At 45.4% G+C, this 13,267-nt stretch overlaps 1 protein-coding gene across 1 annotated transcript in view; it reads right to left on the bottom strand.

The window, feature by feature from the left end:
• Positions 1–67: 67 nt before the first annotated feature.
• Positions 68–13,267, bottom strand: part of B3GAT2 (beta-1,3-glucuronyltransferase 2) — a 16,855-nt gene continuing 3,655 nt past the window's right edge. The window contains exons 2-3 of the mRNA XM_019520492.1: positions 668–816; positions 68–581 (exon numbers count right to left, since the gene is read on the bottom strand). Of these exons, the coding sequence (XP_019376037.1) occupies positions 495–581; positions 668–816 (236 nt within the window). The 3' untranslated portion in view covers positions 68–494. The remainder of the gene's footprint in view (positions 582–667; positions 817–13,267) is intronic.

The raw sequence follows: 13,267 nt of genomic DNA, 5'->3' as shown, positions 1-13,267 counted from the left end.
AAAAAAAAAAAAAAAAAAATCAATTTGGAAGGTGCATTACAGCACTGTTTTGGTGATCAACATTTTGTAGTCCAAAGCAAGTTTATAATTGCCATCATTCAAGTGGGATAAATTCAAGAAAATTATATAAAAATGTTTTTGCAAATGTTCATCAGCAGCCATGTTTCAGTCTTCTGTTTTGGGGGTTATTTTTAACCCCCTCCATGGAAACCATCTCAAAACAAAAGTGTGGATATCAATTTAATGAACTGGGAGAAAGTTGAGGAATGCATGCAAAACAAGCTAGAACAAAGCACGTATGGCTTGTACTGTCTGACGTATGTATTAGGTTATCTGACAACTGTTTTGCCTGCACAGAAGTCCATCAGATGACTGGTAAAAGATGTTGCACAGCAATAGACTGTACAGTGCTTGAATTTAATTGGCTGAACTCAGGTAGACTTCTTCGGTCGCATCCATTTTCTGAGGTGTGTCCGTATAGTTACATCTCCAGATCATACCTCAATATTAACTGTGTCCAGATGATATTTTGGCTCATTAGCTAGATTTACCTTTTCTGTTCGAGTGTGCCATACAAGAACCTACAAAACAGCAATTTCATTAGTACAGTATTAAGCAATCTACAGAGATGGTAATAGAAGCTCAGCAGTAATAGTGGAATTAGTACCTTTGTGCAGTTGTTTGCTTTTGGTTCCAGCTCCTCCACTGTTGTTATCTGTTTGAGAAAATCTGATTCTTGCATACCTGGCTGAGACCCACGCCGTTTGAATACAGCTTTAGGGTGTGAAAGGATCACTTGAAGACTCACAGCAAATCCTTTGTAAAACAAGTTTTTAAAATAAACTGTTAAATTATTTTAAAATAGTAAACATATAAAAGGTTCTCTTAAGTTAAATTGTTTTAAATTATTAAATGTTAATATATAATGTAATATTTAATATTAAAAGAAGATTTAAAAATACAGCAAATTATTTCTTTCATTCTTTATACACACCAATAGTTATTTTTAGCTAATATGGAGTGTTTGCTTTTACATGTGCTATAAATACTTCCAGGTTAATGGTACGGGTAAGAAAACAGCAATATTAGACTACAAAAAAGTTTCTTTTCAGACTTGGCTAATACAGTAATTAGAATCTCAAGCTGGATAGCAGACACTTCTTCTATTATAAATGATGTAATTTTTAATGGTTTAATGTATTGAAATAATTTTTTTTTAGCAAAGCAAGCTTGGTTTTCTATGTCCAATATTATGACATAATAGCAAACTGATAAATTCAATATCTAAGACAGTGAAAATCCTTTCAAGGGTGCTGTGGGGTGACCCACAATATTTGCAGTGCTAGGTGTGCAAATATGATTAGATGTGCAAACATGATAGGAATCCATAGCATTAAAAACACCCTGCCCTGCTGTGGTCTTTCTGAGTTCTTTACAATGGAAGAGTTGTTCTGTTGTTTTCCTGTAGTTAAGCAAAAAACTGGCATTTTCAAAGTGTGCCTTGAGTCTATCCAGGTGCCCCCATTTAAAAAAGGTTGAGGACCACTGATCTAAAAGGTCTAGCTAGTACCATATACACTTGGAATATGAACTGCTTAGTTTTTCCAAAGTACTATTTAAAATGAGGCTAGCACACCTCTAAAGAAGAACCACAGGTACTGACTGATTCCAAGATTCTTGTTATTGGACCTGCCTGAATAAATGCTTTCTCATAGGCAATTCAGTGATGCCCAGTGCCACCTGTTTGTAAAAGGAGCGACTGCCACACTTTGATGTCTGGCAAGAGCTAAGTAATGCTGAAGACAGCGGTATTTTTATCTGTCTTTCCACAAAGAAATGGTATTTTGCTTTACTGGTGTATGCAAGCCACATTTTCTACTAGATTAACACTGTCAGGCTATTTTCTTGAAATTGTCAATTCTGAATGAGCTTGAATATCTTGTCCTTTTAATACAACGGCCTTTTTAGATACAGATAACAACAACAAGAAAAAAGGAAATTGTTCATGTTACATGGAAAGCAGAATATTTTGATTTTATTTCTAATTTACATGTGCTTGAATTAGACCTGAAAATAGATGTTCTCTCCTTTAGCAAAACACTGAAAAGCACCAGTAAGGAAGATCTAAAAACAAGAGAGCTAGTCAAACTACTCTACTTTTCTGTGGCTTGTATGGAGATATGTGGCCTACATTTGTCTTCAAAAATAATAACATACTTCAGGTCCTTTTCATATGCATCTGCTCTTCCCCCAGTGTTCTCGCATTTTCATACTTTATATTCCCTAGGTTATTTAGGGACAAAGGCTTTTCTCTCTTTTTTTTACAGGGTCCTAATTTAATTAGTATCTGAATCATTAAACTTTTTGATCATCTGATTTTATATTGTTAGTTATAACTAACACTGTCAGGGACTGCTTGATCAGTGTGAGACTAACAGTAAGGAAGTCTGTCACAAATCTGAAGAGCATAAATGGTTCCTATTCTCACTAATATCGACACACTTGAAGAGGAATTCTGGTAACTGAAGTAGCAATCTTTAGGTGCCATCAAAACCAGCTCTACTTCAACATCTTTATTCAACAGCATTTTGTTTGTTCCCAAGACTTATTTCCCCTAAACTGCTGTCCTCGTGTCAAAGGTTGTTGAAGTTAGACAATGCATCTTTAAGTGTGAACCTCATCACTCGCATCCTCTTTCATAAAAGACAGACCATGGTCCTTTCCTTGGTCTCAGACTAGTTTAGACCAGTGGTTCTCAACCTTTTTTTACCCATTTGTAAACACTGATGGCCTGTCCTGACTCATTGTTCCCAGGCCCCAGTGTGGGGTGGGGGGAATGGACATGGGGGACCCCAAGCAGCCTCTTGCAGGCTGGCATTTTGCACACTCTCTCTCTATGCCCACAGTGGATAGCCCACACCCTCCCCCACCCCATGCACAGATTTGGGGGGCACAGGTCCATCCTGTCCTGCCAGGAGTCTGCACAGCACTGGGGAGCCTGCCCCACCCCCAGCCCCCCAAACAAATGCACTGCAGCCCCAAGCCCTACGCACCACCCAGCTGGGCAGTAGTTCCAACCCCAGCCCTGACCAACTCCTTCCCTCCTTATGGGGTCCTCAATCCCCCCACCCACCCGCCTTACCTGTGGGAGCTGTTCTCCAGGCTGCCTGGTGGCAACGTGTATCTGGTGCCCCCTGCTTGACCACCCTCCTCCTGTTCCCTCCCAGTCCAGGGAAGGAACCCTGCCAGCCTGCAGAGAGCTCTTTACAAAACTGCAAAATCTGCAGGTTTCTCCATGAAAACGAGAAATCTGTGTTTTCCTCAGATAAAGGGGAAAAGTCTACGTTTTTCTCTGTTTCTGTGGGAAATGGAAAACCTAGATTCCTGCTGATAAGGCAGCAGGTTTTGAGCTGATCTGAACTTTTCAGCTGCCTTATGGTATTGAAGTCTTCAAATCTTTCACTGTTATTTCTTTTACCCCAACACAGGTAACAGAGAAAGGAATTTAAAGAAACTGTCCCTTCACCCAGATAAGTCCAACCTGTTTTATGGCAATGGACCCACCACATACAAATTGGCCTACTCCAAAAAGGGTTTATTTTCTTCCTGTTCCACAACTTGCCTTTGTCTCCTAATTAAAGGATTCAAGAAGCAGCAACCCCAACTGGTAAAATCATCTAAGTAGACCCACCTGACCTGGCTGTCAAGTAAGTTCTTCAGCCCTGCTTTATATTCTTACTGCCTTACCTTGATAAGTTTGTATGGATGGCCTTGCTACTGCCTTTGAGACCTTAATATGATTAGTAAGGCACCCTTGGAAGGGTAGAATATATTAAGTCAGCCTAGAAAATGAAACTGGTGCAGAATATTAATTGCCCGTTAAACCCAAAGTAAGCTGGCATTTCAAGTATTAGGGGACAATCTGTAGCATACTGGATAGAAACGACCTCAAATCCAAAGTATCCCTGTCCATGGATATATGGAGGAGGGCTTATTAGCCTACATGCATGAAGCAGTTCTCCCCAAAGCATCCATCTGCTTTTCATCGTTCAACTTTTGCCCCTGAAATGTCAAAAAACCTTGAGCTTGGAGTAAGTCAAAAGCACATTTTATTGCTTTATCATTTAGCATAAATGCTTTGTATTACTCAGCTACTGGCAGCGGTGACACGTAGGGGGTGCATGTGCACCTCCTGAGAGCACTGGTGCACCCCCTGACAGGCCATGCTCCCTGTTTAGGCAATGGGCTGGCGGGGGGGAGGCAGGGGAGAGCGCCGGTACCTGCCTGCAAGCACCAGCCAGGGAGTAGAAGTGCTGGATGGAGTGCCACAGCCACTTCTGGGAGCTCTGCAACCGCCTCCCCATTGGTGCAGTCAGCCGCAGGAGAAAGCCCCCCCACCCCCTCCTTCCAGTCAACAAGACTGGCAGCTGCAGGGGGACCTCTCCCGCACCAATTGCTGACTAAGGTGGCACCAGTCACCTGTGGCTAGTGGTCTACAGCCACTAACAGGTATACGCGGTTCTATTTGGAGAAAATATCCATTTGATAGTAGACTAGCACAGAGAGAGAAGGGCTTTAAGTTCAACAGGGGCAGGAGAGAAATGCCCACAGCTAAGTAGAACAAGGTGACCTGGATAAAGTCTAGGAAAAGGAGGAAATACAGGGAATTTTAAGATTATATAAAGGAAATTACTAATATAATCTGCTGGTCATCTAAGATGTATGTATAATAATACAGGTAATATGGGCAATAAGTAGGAGGAAATTAAAATCCTCATTATGTACAAAAATATGATTAGAGTGGGATAACTGAGATTTGGTAAGTGTTCACACAACTACAGTACTGATATGGACAGAAACAGCTTGCTCAAGGACAGAAAATGATGAGTGCTGCCTTGTATATTAAAGATGCATGAACTTTTTCCCTGAGAATGAGAAGGAAGTAATAGGCAGACCTGCTTAAAGTTTTTAAGGTAAAAACAGGAAGGGCCATTTCAAAGTGGGTGTCTGCTATACACCACCAAACCAGGGGAGGTGGACAAGCCATTTTTAAACTGACGAATCTAAATCGGGGCTGTCTAACTTCTAAGTGTCTGGGGACTGAAACATTGGGAACCAATGGATCCATGGTGCCGCGCACTACATGACCCCCCCCCATGCGGTACCTCGCCCCAGTGCTTTCTCCCCTATTGCTCTGTGCCTTGCCTCACCCTAAGCTCCCCACCCCAGTTCCCCTGCTGTATCATGCATCTCAGGCACCCTGGCCTGTGGTCTCCCTTAGTACTGAAGGTCACACCATGCTATACCACCCCACCCACTAGCTAATGGAAGTAGGAAGCCAGAGGGAACCCAGAGGCCCTGGGTGTGTCTACATGTTCATTAATGCACTATAATTACAGCGCATTAAATTTAGTACCTGTGGGCACTTTTACATGTTGGGGGGGCAGCGCTTTAATTAGGGTGGCTCCAAGAGCCACTCTAAAGCACTGCTGTGTCTCATGTAACAGCTTAAAACAGCAGTGGGGCACTTGAACTAAACCTTATCAAACGAGCCTTAGTTCAAATGCCCCCGTCACCATTTTTAAGCATAAGGAAGCTGATGCACAAGAGTCAGGAGGATGCTGGGACACAGTAATTGCCACGCTCCAGCAGACTCAATTAATTGAGTCTGCTCTAACATATTGGAATTCCAGTGCATCAGAGCAGCCTCTGCACTTGTGTATAGGTGCCCTGTAATAACAGGTACCAACTTAATGCGCTATAATTGGCACTATGAATTAGTGCAGATGAACACTTTTTGTGTGACACTTAATGCCCATTGGACTAATCTATTGCAAATTAGCATAGTTTTTGCCAGTCATACTAACGTGGTAGAATTAGTCCAATAGGCATTAAGCATCTTGTGTAGGCTCCCTGACTACTTCTGCAGCCAAAGCAATGGGGGAAAGCAGCAGTTGGGTGGGAGCCCACAGGTTGGCAAATTAACCCCTCACAGGCTAGATGCAGCCTGTGGCTACCAGTTGAACATCCTTGACCTAAATCACAAGAACATTAATTGTGATATCTCAGACTGTATTTGAACAACATAGCACAAATGGTGAAAAACCCAGGCAAGGGGAGGGCTCTTCTCAATCTATTTCTTAATAACACAGAAACATTGGTGGGGAATTTGAATGGATGTTTTCAACTCAGCTAGGCGTGCTGAGATTCATCCTGAAATACTGAAAGAATTAGATGAAGGAAGTGCAAGGCCATTGACTACTGCCTTTGGAAGCTCATGTAAGGCAGGTGAGCTCCCAGAAGACTGAAAAGGGGCAACTCTAGTGTCATCTTTAAAAAAGTGGAAAAGGAGGCTCGGCCTAACTTTAGTAGCTGGAATAATGATATGCTACAATATCTATCAACCAATTTATAAGCACATAGCTGATGGCAAGGTTATAAGGAATGGCCAACAAGGATTTGTCAAGAGCAAGTCAACTCTAATCTGATTTCCTTTGATGACAATGTGGTGATCCTTGTGTATATACAGGAACAGTAGTCAAAGATTTATCTCAGATGGTTTATAAAGGAATGAACCTACCTGGAGCAGAGGATTGAGCTATATGACCTCCTGAGTTCCCATGCTGCCCTATTTTTCCATGGTTCTATAGACAACATAGCATAAAAGTGAATACAAGCCTTAATACAACTGAAACATATGGATAGAATAGGATACACATTTCCTGTTTTTTAGAGGCTCTATTGATTCATAACACACCCAGAGCTAAGATTAAATACCTAAAAGTAGGTACTTAAAAGTAGGGATGCACTGATAAAGATTTTTTGGGCCGATACCAATGGCTGATTATTAACAAGCCATACCAACCAACACCACTCCAATTGCCAATATGCAGCCCAGCAGCTTGAGCAGCAGTGTCCAGCTGGTAAGTCTGTTAGGGGGTGGGGGGCAGCAGATCAAGGCCCCCATGGTGAGGGAAGAGGGAGGCTGGGGCTGGACACGGGATGGAGCCACAAGTCAGGGAGTGCTGGGGGGGGGAGGGGGCAGCTCCCCCTGCATCTGTGCATGGGACATTGGTGGGCTGTTGCTGCCCACTTGGGGCTGGGGGCAGTGCTAGGCTCTTCCCAGCATGGGTGGGGGGAGCTGGACCAAAGCTGTACTCAGAGTGGGTGGCAGCGCTGGGAGGGGAGGCTTATGGGGGGGCAAGTGGCCTGTGGCTATTTGGCCCATGGCCACTTATGCTGCCAGTACAGCAGCTTGCCTCATTTCTGCTGCCTCTACTGCTGGCCTCGCTGCAGCCACTGCCACAACCACTGGCCTTGCCACTTGACCCATGGCTCTAGCCTGCAAGGAGTCCTGCAGTCCAGATCTGGCCTGGGGCACAAGATGAGTTTGACATCCCTAGTCTAAATGGATGATTTTATGTTTTCTAATGGAGCTATGTACAGTACTTTAGTATTTACATCAGTTTTCTGCACTTAAATATAAAAATTCCTAGCTTTGAACTGTTATAGCAAACTATTATCACTGCCTTTATGATAAGCAGCTACTAGAAAATAAAGACTCCATTTTGTATTGCTCTGTAGCTTGACATAAGTGCTCGACCTTACTATGCTGTGTGCGTGAGAGAATGGGTGAAAGCATGTCTGTGGAAAGGGAAAACATCAGCTGGCAACTGGCTGAAGAATGCAGGCAGATAAAAGACCAAAACAAGAAGAATCCACCCCAGAACGGCGAGAAAACAATGGCAATCGACCTTCAAGGAAGAACACGGTGATAACACAAGAAAAGCCCAGATGACTGGGTGAATTGACAAGACTATAAAAGATGGGGTGAGACATATCAATTTTGGGTCTTGTTCTGCAAAGCCATCTACAGTCTTGAGCATTCAGGGACCAACCCCCTTGACACCTAAGGTTGGAGGAGACCTGATCAAGGAAAGGGAGGCCATCAAGACCTTCTCAATTGAGACTCCATTGTTGATGAAAGTGTTCTCAACTCCATCCCACAAGACCCAGTCAGAGATGATCTTGGAATCCCTCCAACACTTGGCAAGGTGGAGAAAGCCATCAGGCAGATGAAGAGCAACAAAACATCTGAAGTGGATGAAATCCCCATGGGAATCTTCAAGCAAGGAGGAGAAGAGCTCACATCACAGCTTCATGCCCCTCATCTTAAGGTTCTGGAATGATAAGTAAATCCCAGATTACCTCAGGGATGCCATGATTGTGACAATCTTCAAGAAAAGAGACAAGCCACCTTTATTTCTGGAGTGCCACAACTCTGTACCTCTGTTGTGAAGGCAAAACTTGAAAGGCTGCTTTGTTCCTCTTACATCAGTTACACAGGGTCCTGCCATTTGGGAGTGACAATAGCAGACATACCAGCTCAACTTAGGTCTTGCTTTTCTAGCATCTAAAATAGTAATTTTCAACCAGGGTGCCATGGGGTGTCTTGAGATCCTTTCAAGGGTGCCCCAGGGTGCCACTCAATGTTTACACTGTTAGGTGTGCAAACATGTTTTACAAGATAAACCCAGAGATTTCAAACAGGAATCAATAATGTTAAAAACATGCTGACCTTTTGTGGTCTTTCTGAGTTCTTTGCAACAGAAGACTTGCTCTACTGTGTTTCTGTCACCATAAACTGACAAAGATTTGTCATTTTCTCAGTGGTGCCTTGAGTCTAGTGAGGTGTACCTTGAGTCTAATGAAGTTCAGAACCACTGATCTAAAACCTAATGAGTTGAAAACTGAAGCCTAGCAGACTCTCGCTAGTAGAGGGACAGTTTAATTGAGAAAAAGAGATCTGTTATACTGCACAAGGTGGTTTGATAGATTGACAGGTTGGTGAACAGAAAGTAAACAGTACTTATCTGCTTTCTTCCCCATTCCAACCAGCCTGCCCACTTTTCAAATGGAAAAATGGTGCATCTTTCAATACTGGACGTAGAAGAGAAAAAATACTGTTAGTCTTTTTGTTTTCTATTCTATTCACTTAGTTGCAGTCCCTTTATAATGTTTCCTATGCTATTTATGCCAACTTCTCACATTTAACCCATGCCTTTTCCAGGCCTGTTCTAAATTCTCCCATTTGTCTCCCCATTCTTGTTCTCCTATTTGTTTCATTTTCCTTGCCTCACATTGGGACAAGAGTAGATAGAGGGGAAGAAGAGTACACTTTCCTCCTTTCTTAAGATCTGCTCTTTGCTGGTTTTTTCTTTCATTTCTCTCTAACTTAGTGCCAGTATCACTTTTTGCCATTACTCTGTCTGCCTTGTTTCCAGTGACAAGCCAGGTCAAGCTCTAGAAACTCCCACAATAAGCACTGAGACTAGGACTAAGGCTTGAAGAACGTTGACCTTAAATCATATGCCATGGAGTTTTTTAATGTTTATTAGCAGGAACTTTCACTGCAATCGAGAGATAAGTAACTCATGCAAGAGCTAGCATATTTACTCGGTTATTAACATCATATTCCACCCCCTATCTGTCCCCATTCAATAAGAGGGGAAAAAAAAAAAATCAAGCCGCATCTTATAATCACATACAGCTTACTTGAAATCAAAAGATGCATAGCGGACAGCCATATATGTGAGGAGAAATGCAGACAGGCACCATCCCCTTGTGCAGGGTTCCTGGCCAGCAGGGTCACTCCAAGTTGCTGCCTGCCAGCACGTGCCAAGTTGCTCTGGCACCCTCTAGCCAGAAACCCTGCATGCAGCTCGAAATGACCTGGCAGGCACCAGTCAGGCACCATCCCTGCAGTATGTGGGATTTCTGGCCAGCACATGCTGAGTTGCTGAACCACTGCCTGAGTGGTGGGTGCTGGAGTAACTCATCACATGATACCAGCCTGGACAGGTCCTTTGCAGTGTACTGGGTTGCTCTGGCACCTGCTGGTTGAGCAGCAGCTCAGAGCAACTCAGCATGTGTTGGATAGAAACCCCGCATGAGAAAGGAACAGTGCCTGGTTGGCACCTGCCAGGTCATTTTGAGTTCATGCAAGGAGCCTGGCCAGCATATGCTGAGATGCCTCCGCATCAGGCAGCAGCTGAGAATGGCCTGAGCACCTGCCTGCCAGACACCCAGCACAATGGAGGGAGGGGTTGGTAAGGCACACAGCATGAGCATGCCAATCAGAGATTTAGCAGACAGCAGTAAGGCTGTGGCAGCAAGGCACCCAGTGGCAGAGCAGGTGGCAGGGAAGCACCCGGCAGGGTAGCAGGGAAAGCAACAGATTACAGGGCCTGATCAACACTGACTGGCAAAGATTTAAAAACATAGGAGGAACACATGGTGAGTTTTGCAGGGTGAGTGGCAGCAGGGAAACTCCCTTGCCTGACCACATAGAAAAAAAGAGGAAGTAGAGGTACAAATGAGAAGACACTAAAAAGGGATGAGGAGCAGTTAAACATTAAAATTAAGGTTGTAAATTATTCTGAAAAAAAATAACAACTGTGAGGTGGGGAAAAAGTATAATGTTACAGAAGCAAATGTGAGTTAGTGAAGACAATTAAAAGAACAACTCAAGAATGCTAAGTCCGCACACAAAACATTCAGGGGTCCAAAACAAGGTCACTTTTCTGAAATTGTAAGCAAGTTCTCAAGTATCTTCAAAAAAAGAAAGGAGGAAATGCCATTCACCTATGAAGTGCTTCAACTCAAGGAGTTAGAAATAGTGAAAGAATTGAACATCCCGCTTCAAAAATTCAAAACAAGTAGTGGGTGGTATACCTGAATGATGCAATGAAGTGGCTTAGCCCTGAGACAAAAAACATCACTTGCACAAAAGTTACCAACAGACTACAGCGAGACACTTGTTGAATTCCAGGGTATATTATTGGGCTATGCAAAACTCATGATTACCTGCTGGGACAGACAGGTAATGCTGATCAGACTTCAATCCATTCTGACATGCCAAGAAATGTCACCATCCACATGAAAGATGCAAAATCCATAATTATGAGAAATATAGGAAATGAAAAGTCTTAAATTATAGTGATGTTAACAGTATTGGCAGATGGAAGAAAACTGCCATCCTTTATGATTTAAAACACAAAATTCTTCCAAAAGAAAAGTTGCCACTAGGAATAGTGGTTAAGTGCCAGGAAGAAGGATGGATGTCAAGTGAATTGATGAATGACTGGTTAGATGTTGTATGGAAACAGAGACCTGGGGCACTTCTAAAGAAAAGAGGAATGTTAGTGCTAGACTCATTCAGAAGGCATTTAACACCAGATATGAAAGCGAGAAATTCAGTCAATGAATTGTGATCTTATACTCATGTCTGCTGGTATGACATCTTGACTCCAAATACTGGTTACCATAATGCAGAAGTTCCCAACACCCAGACCATGGCCCGGTGCTGGGCCACGAAGAGTTGGCTGCCAGTCTGCAAGAGGGTTGGCTGCCGGACCGGAAGTGACCATGGACCAGAAAATTATGATGGGAAGTGACCAGCATACTGTGGACCGGCTGCCAACCCTTTTTCATACTCAGTATATTTTATACTCAGCAAATGCCTGCTGGCTGCCAGTCCGCAGTATGCCAGTCCCTTACACTCTGCAGTTTGCCACAGTCCACGATCACTTGCAGGCCATGGTCACTTCCAGGCCGCGGTTTGCTGGTCCGCTATCTAAAAAGGTTGGGAGCCACTGTCATAATGAATAAATGCTTTAAGGACCATTTACAAAAGTGGTCTCCAACCTTTGTAGGTCAGAGATGACTTTTGGAATTTAAGAGGAACTGAAGATCTACTCCCCCCCACTCCGCCCAGCAAGTAAATCTGTGGGGAGGGGAGAGGAGAGGGGAAACGGCCATTGGGGGGGTGGGGCAGATCAAGGCCCCAGCCCTACCCCAACTCCCTCCCTCACTGCTGAAGCCTCACTCGCCCTCCTGCCCCAACGGCGGTGAGGGAGGGGCAAGCCCTGCACAGCCGGAGTGGGGAGGGGGACACAGCTGCAAGTGGTTCATGCAGGGGGCACGGGGAGGAGGGGTCTTGCAGCCAAGGAGGGCAGGAGGAGTTCCTGCGCCCGGATCTGCACACGGGGCCGGGGCAGTGCTGGGCTCTTCCTGGCCAAGCTGTGCTCAGGCCAGGCGGCTGCGATGACAGCGCTGGGAGTGGGGCCACGGGGGGCGTGCACCACCACTGTCCGTGCTGAGCACAACATGGGCCAGGCCCGGTGGGAACAGCCCAGCATGCCATTCCAGCCCGGAGGGACAGCCCGCCCTCCCCTGTGCCCACCAGCCCCAGGCCCCCCATGTCCTCAAGGGAAGGCTGAGCTGGGCTGTTTCCGCTGAGCCTGGACCGCTTTGCGCATGGCAGCGGTGCTAGGAGCGAGGGTTGGTGGGGGGGAGGGTTATGGCCCTACCCTGTGGCCCTACTCCCAGCACTGCCACTGCAGCCACCTGGCCTCCGTGCAGCCCAGCCAGGAACAACCCGGTGCTGCTCTGGTCACAGCCCACCCCACATGCAGAGCCGGGGGCTCACGCCCCTCCATGTCCTCCAGGATTTCAGAAAGGGAGTGCGTGAGTGTGGCTGCACCTGAGGTCCCAGACCCCCTCCCCGCATACATACATATACTAAGGCAGGCAGGAATGGCAGCAGGGGACTTTTTTAATTCCCTCAAGCAGGTAAGACTCTTCCCTCCCCACTCCTTTCCTCTCTACTCAGCTGCACATTCCTCCTTTCCCCTCCCATTTTGCCCTCCTCTACCCACTGCTTCTGCTGTCCCCAGCTGATCCGGGCATGGGACGGGAAGCAGAAAGTTCCAGAGCTGCTCCTGCCCCACTGCCACATGGAGCCAGGCTTGGCTAGGGACAGTGGCAGCAGGAGGCAAGTTACTTGCCCCTAACACTTGATCCCAGGCCAGCAGGGAACACCAAAGGAACCAGGCAGGGAGGAAGGACCAACCCACTGTTGCTGGCTGAGCCCAGCTCTGCATGGAGCCCAGCTGCAGACAGCAGGAGCAGCTCTGGTGCTCTGCCCCCCCACCTCCACCCCCATACTGCCTGGAGCAGTTGGAGAGAGTAGCAGGCAGGGGAGGGTATATGCAGCAGGGAGGAGAGAATTCTGATGTGCTTTACGGACTTAAAAAGCATTGAAGGTTATGAACATAAGCCTTCAATGCGATGCTGTGGCTAGTAAAGTGACCAAAACGCTGGCTTGCATCCATAGATGCTTCTCAAGCAAATCCCAGGACGTCATTCTCCCCTTGTACTTGGCCTTGGTGAGGCCGCAGCTGGAGTACTGCATCCAGTTTTGGGC

The sequence above is a fragment of the Gavialis gangeticus genome, unplaced genomic scaffold, assembly GCF_001723915.1.
Source record: "Gavialis gangeticus isolate Ggan-Ray unplaced genomic scaffold, GavGan_comp1, whole genome shotgun sequence".
Classification (NCBI taxonomy): domain Eukaryota; kingdom Metazoa; phylum Chordata; order Crocodylia; family Gavialidae; genus Gavialis; species Gavialis gangeticus.
The sequence above is the reverse complement of the archived record's forward strand: the minus strand, read 5'-3'. Positions and strand labels throughout refer to the sequence as shown.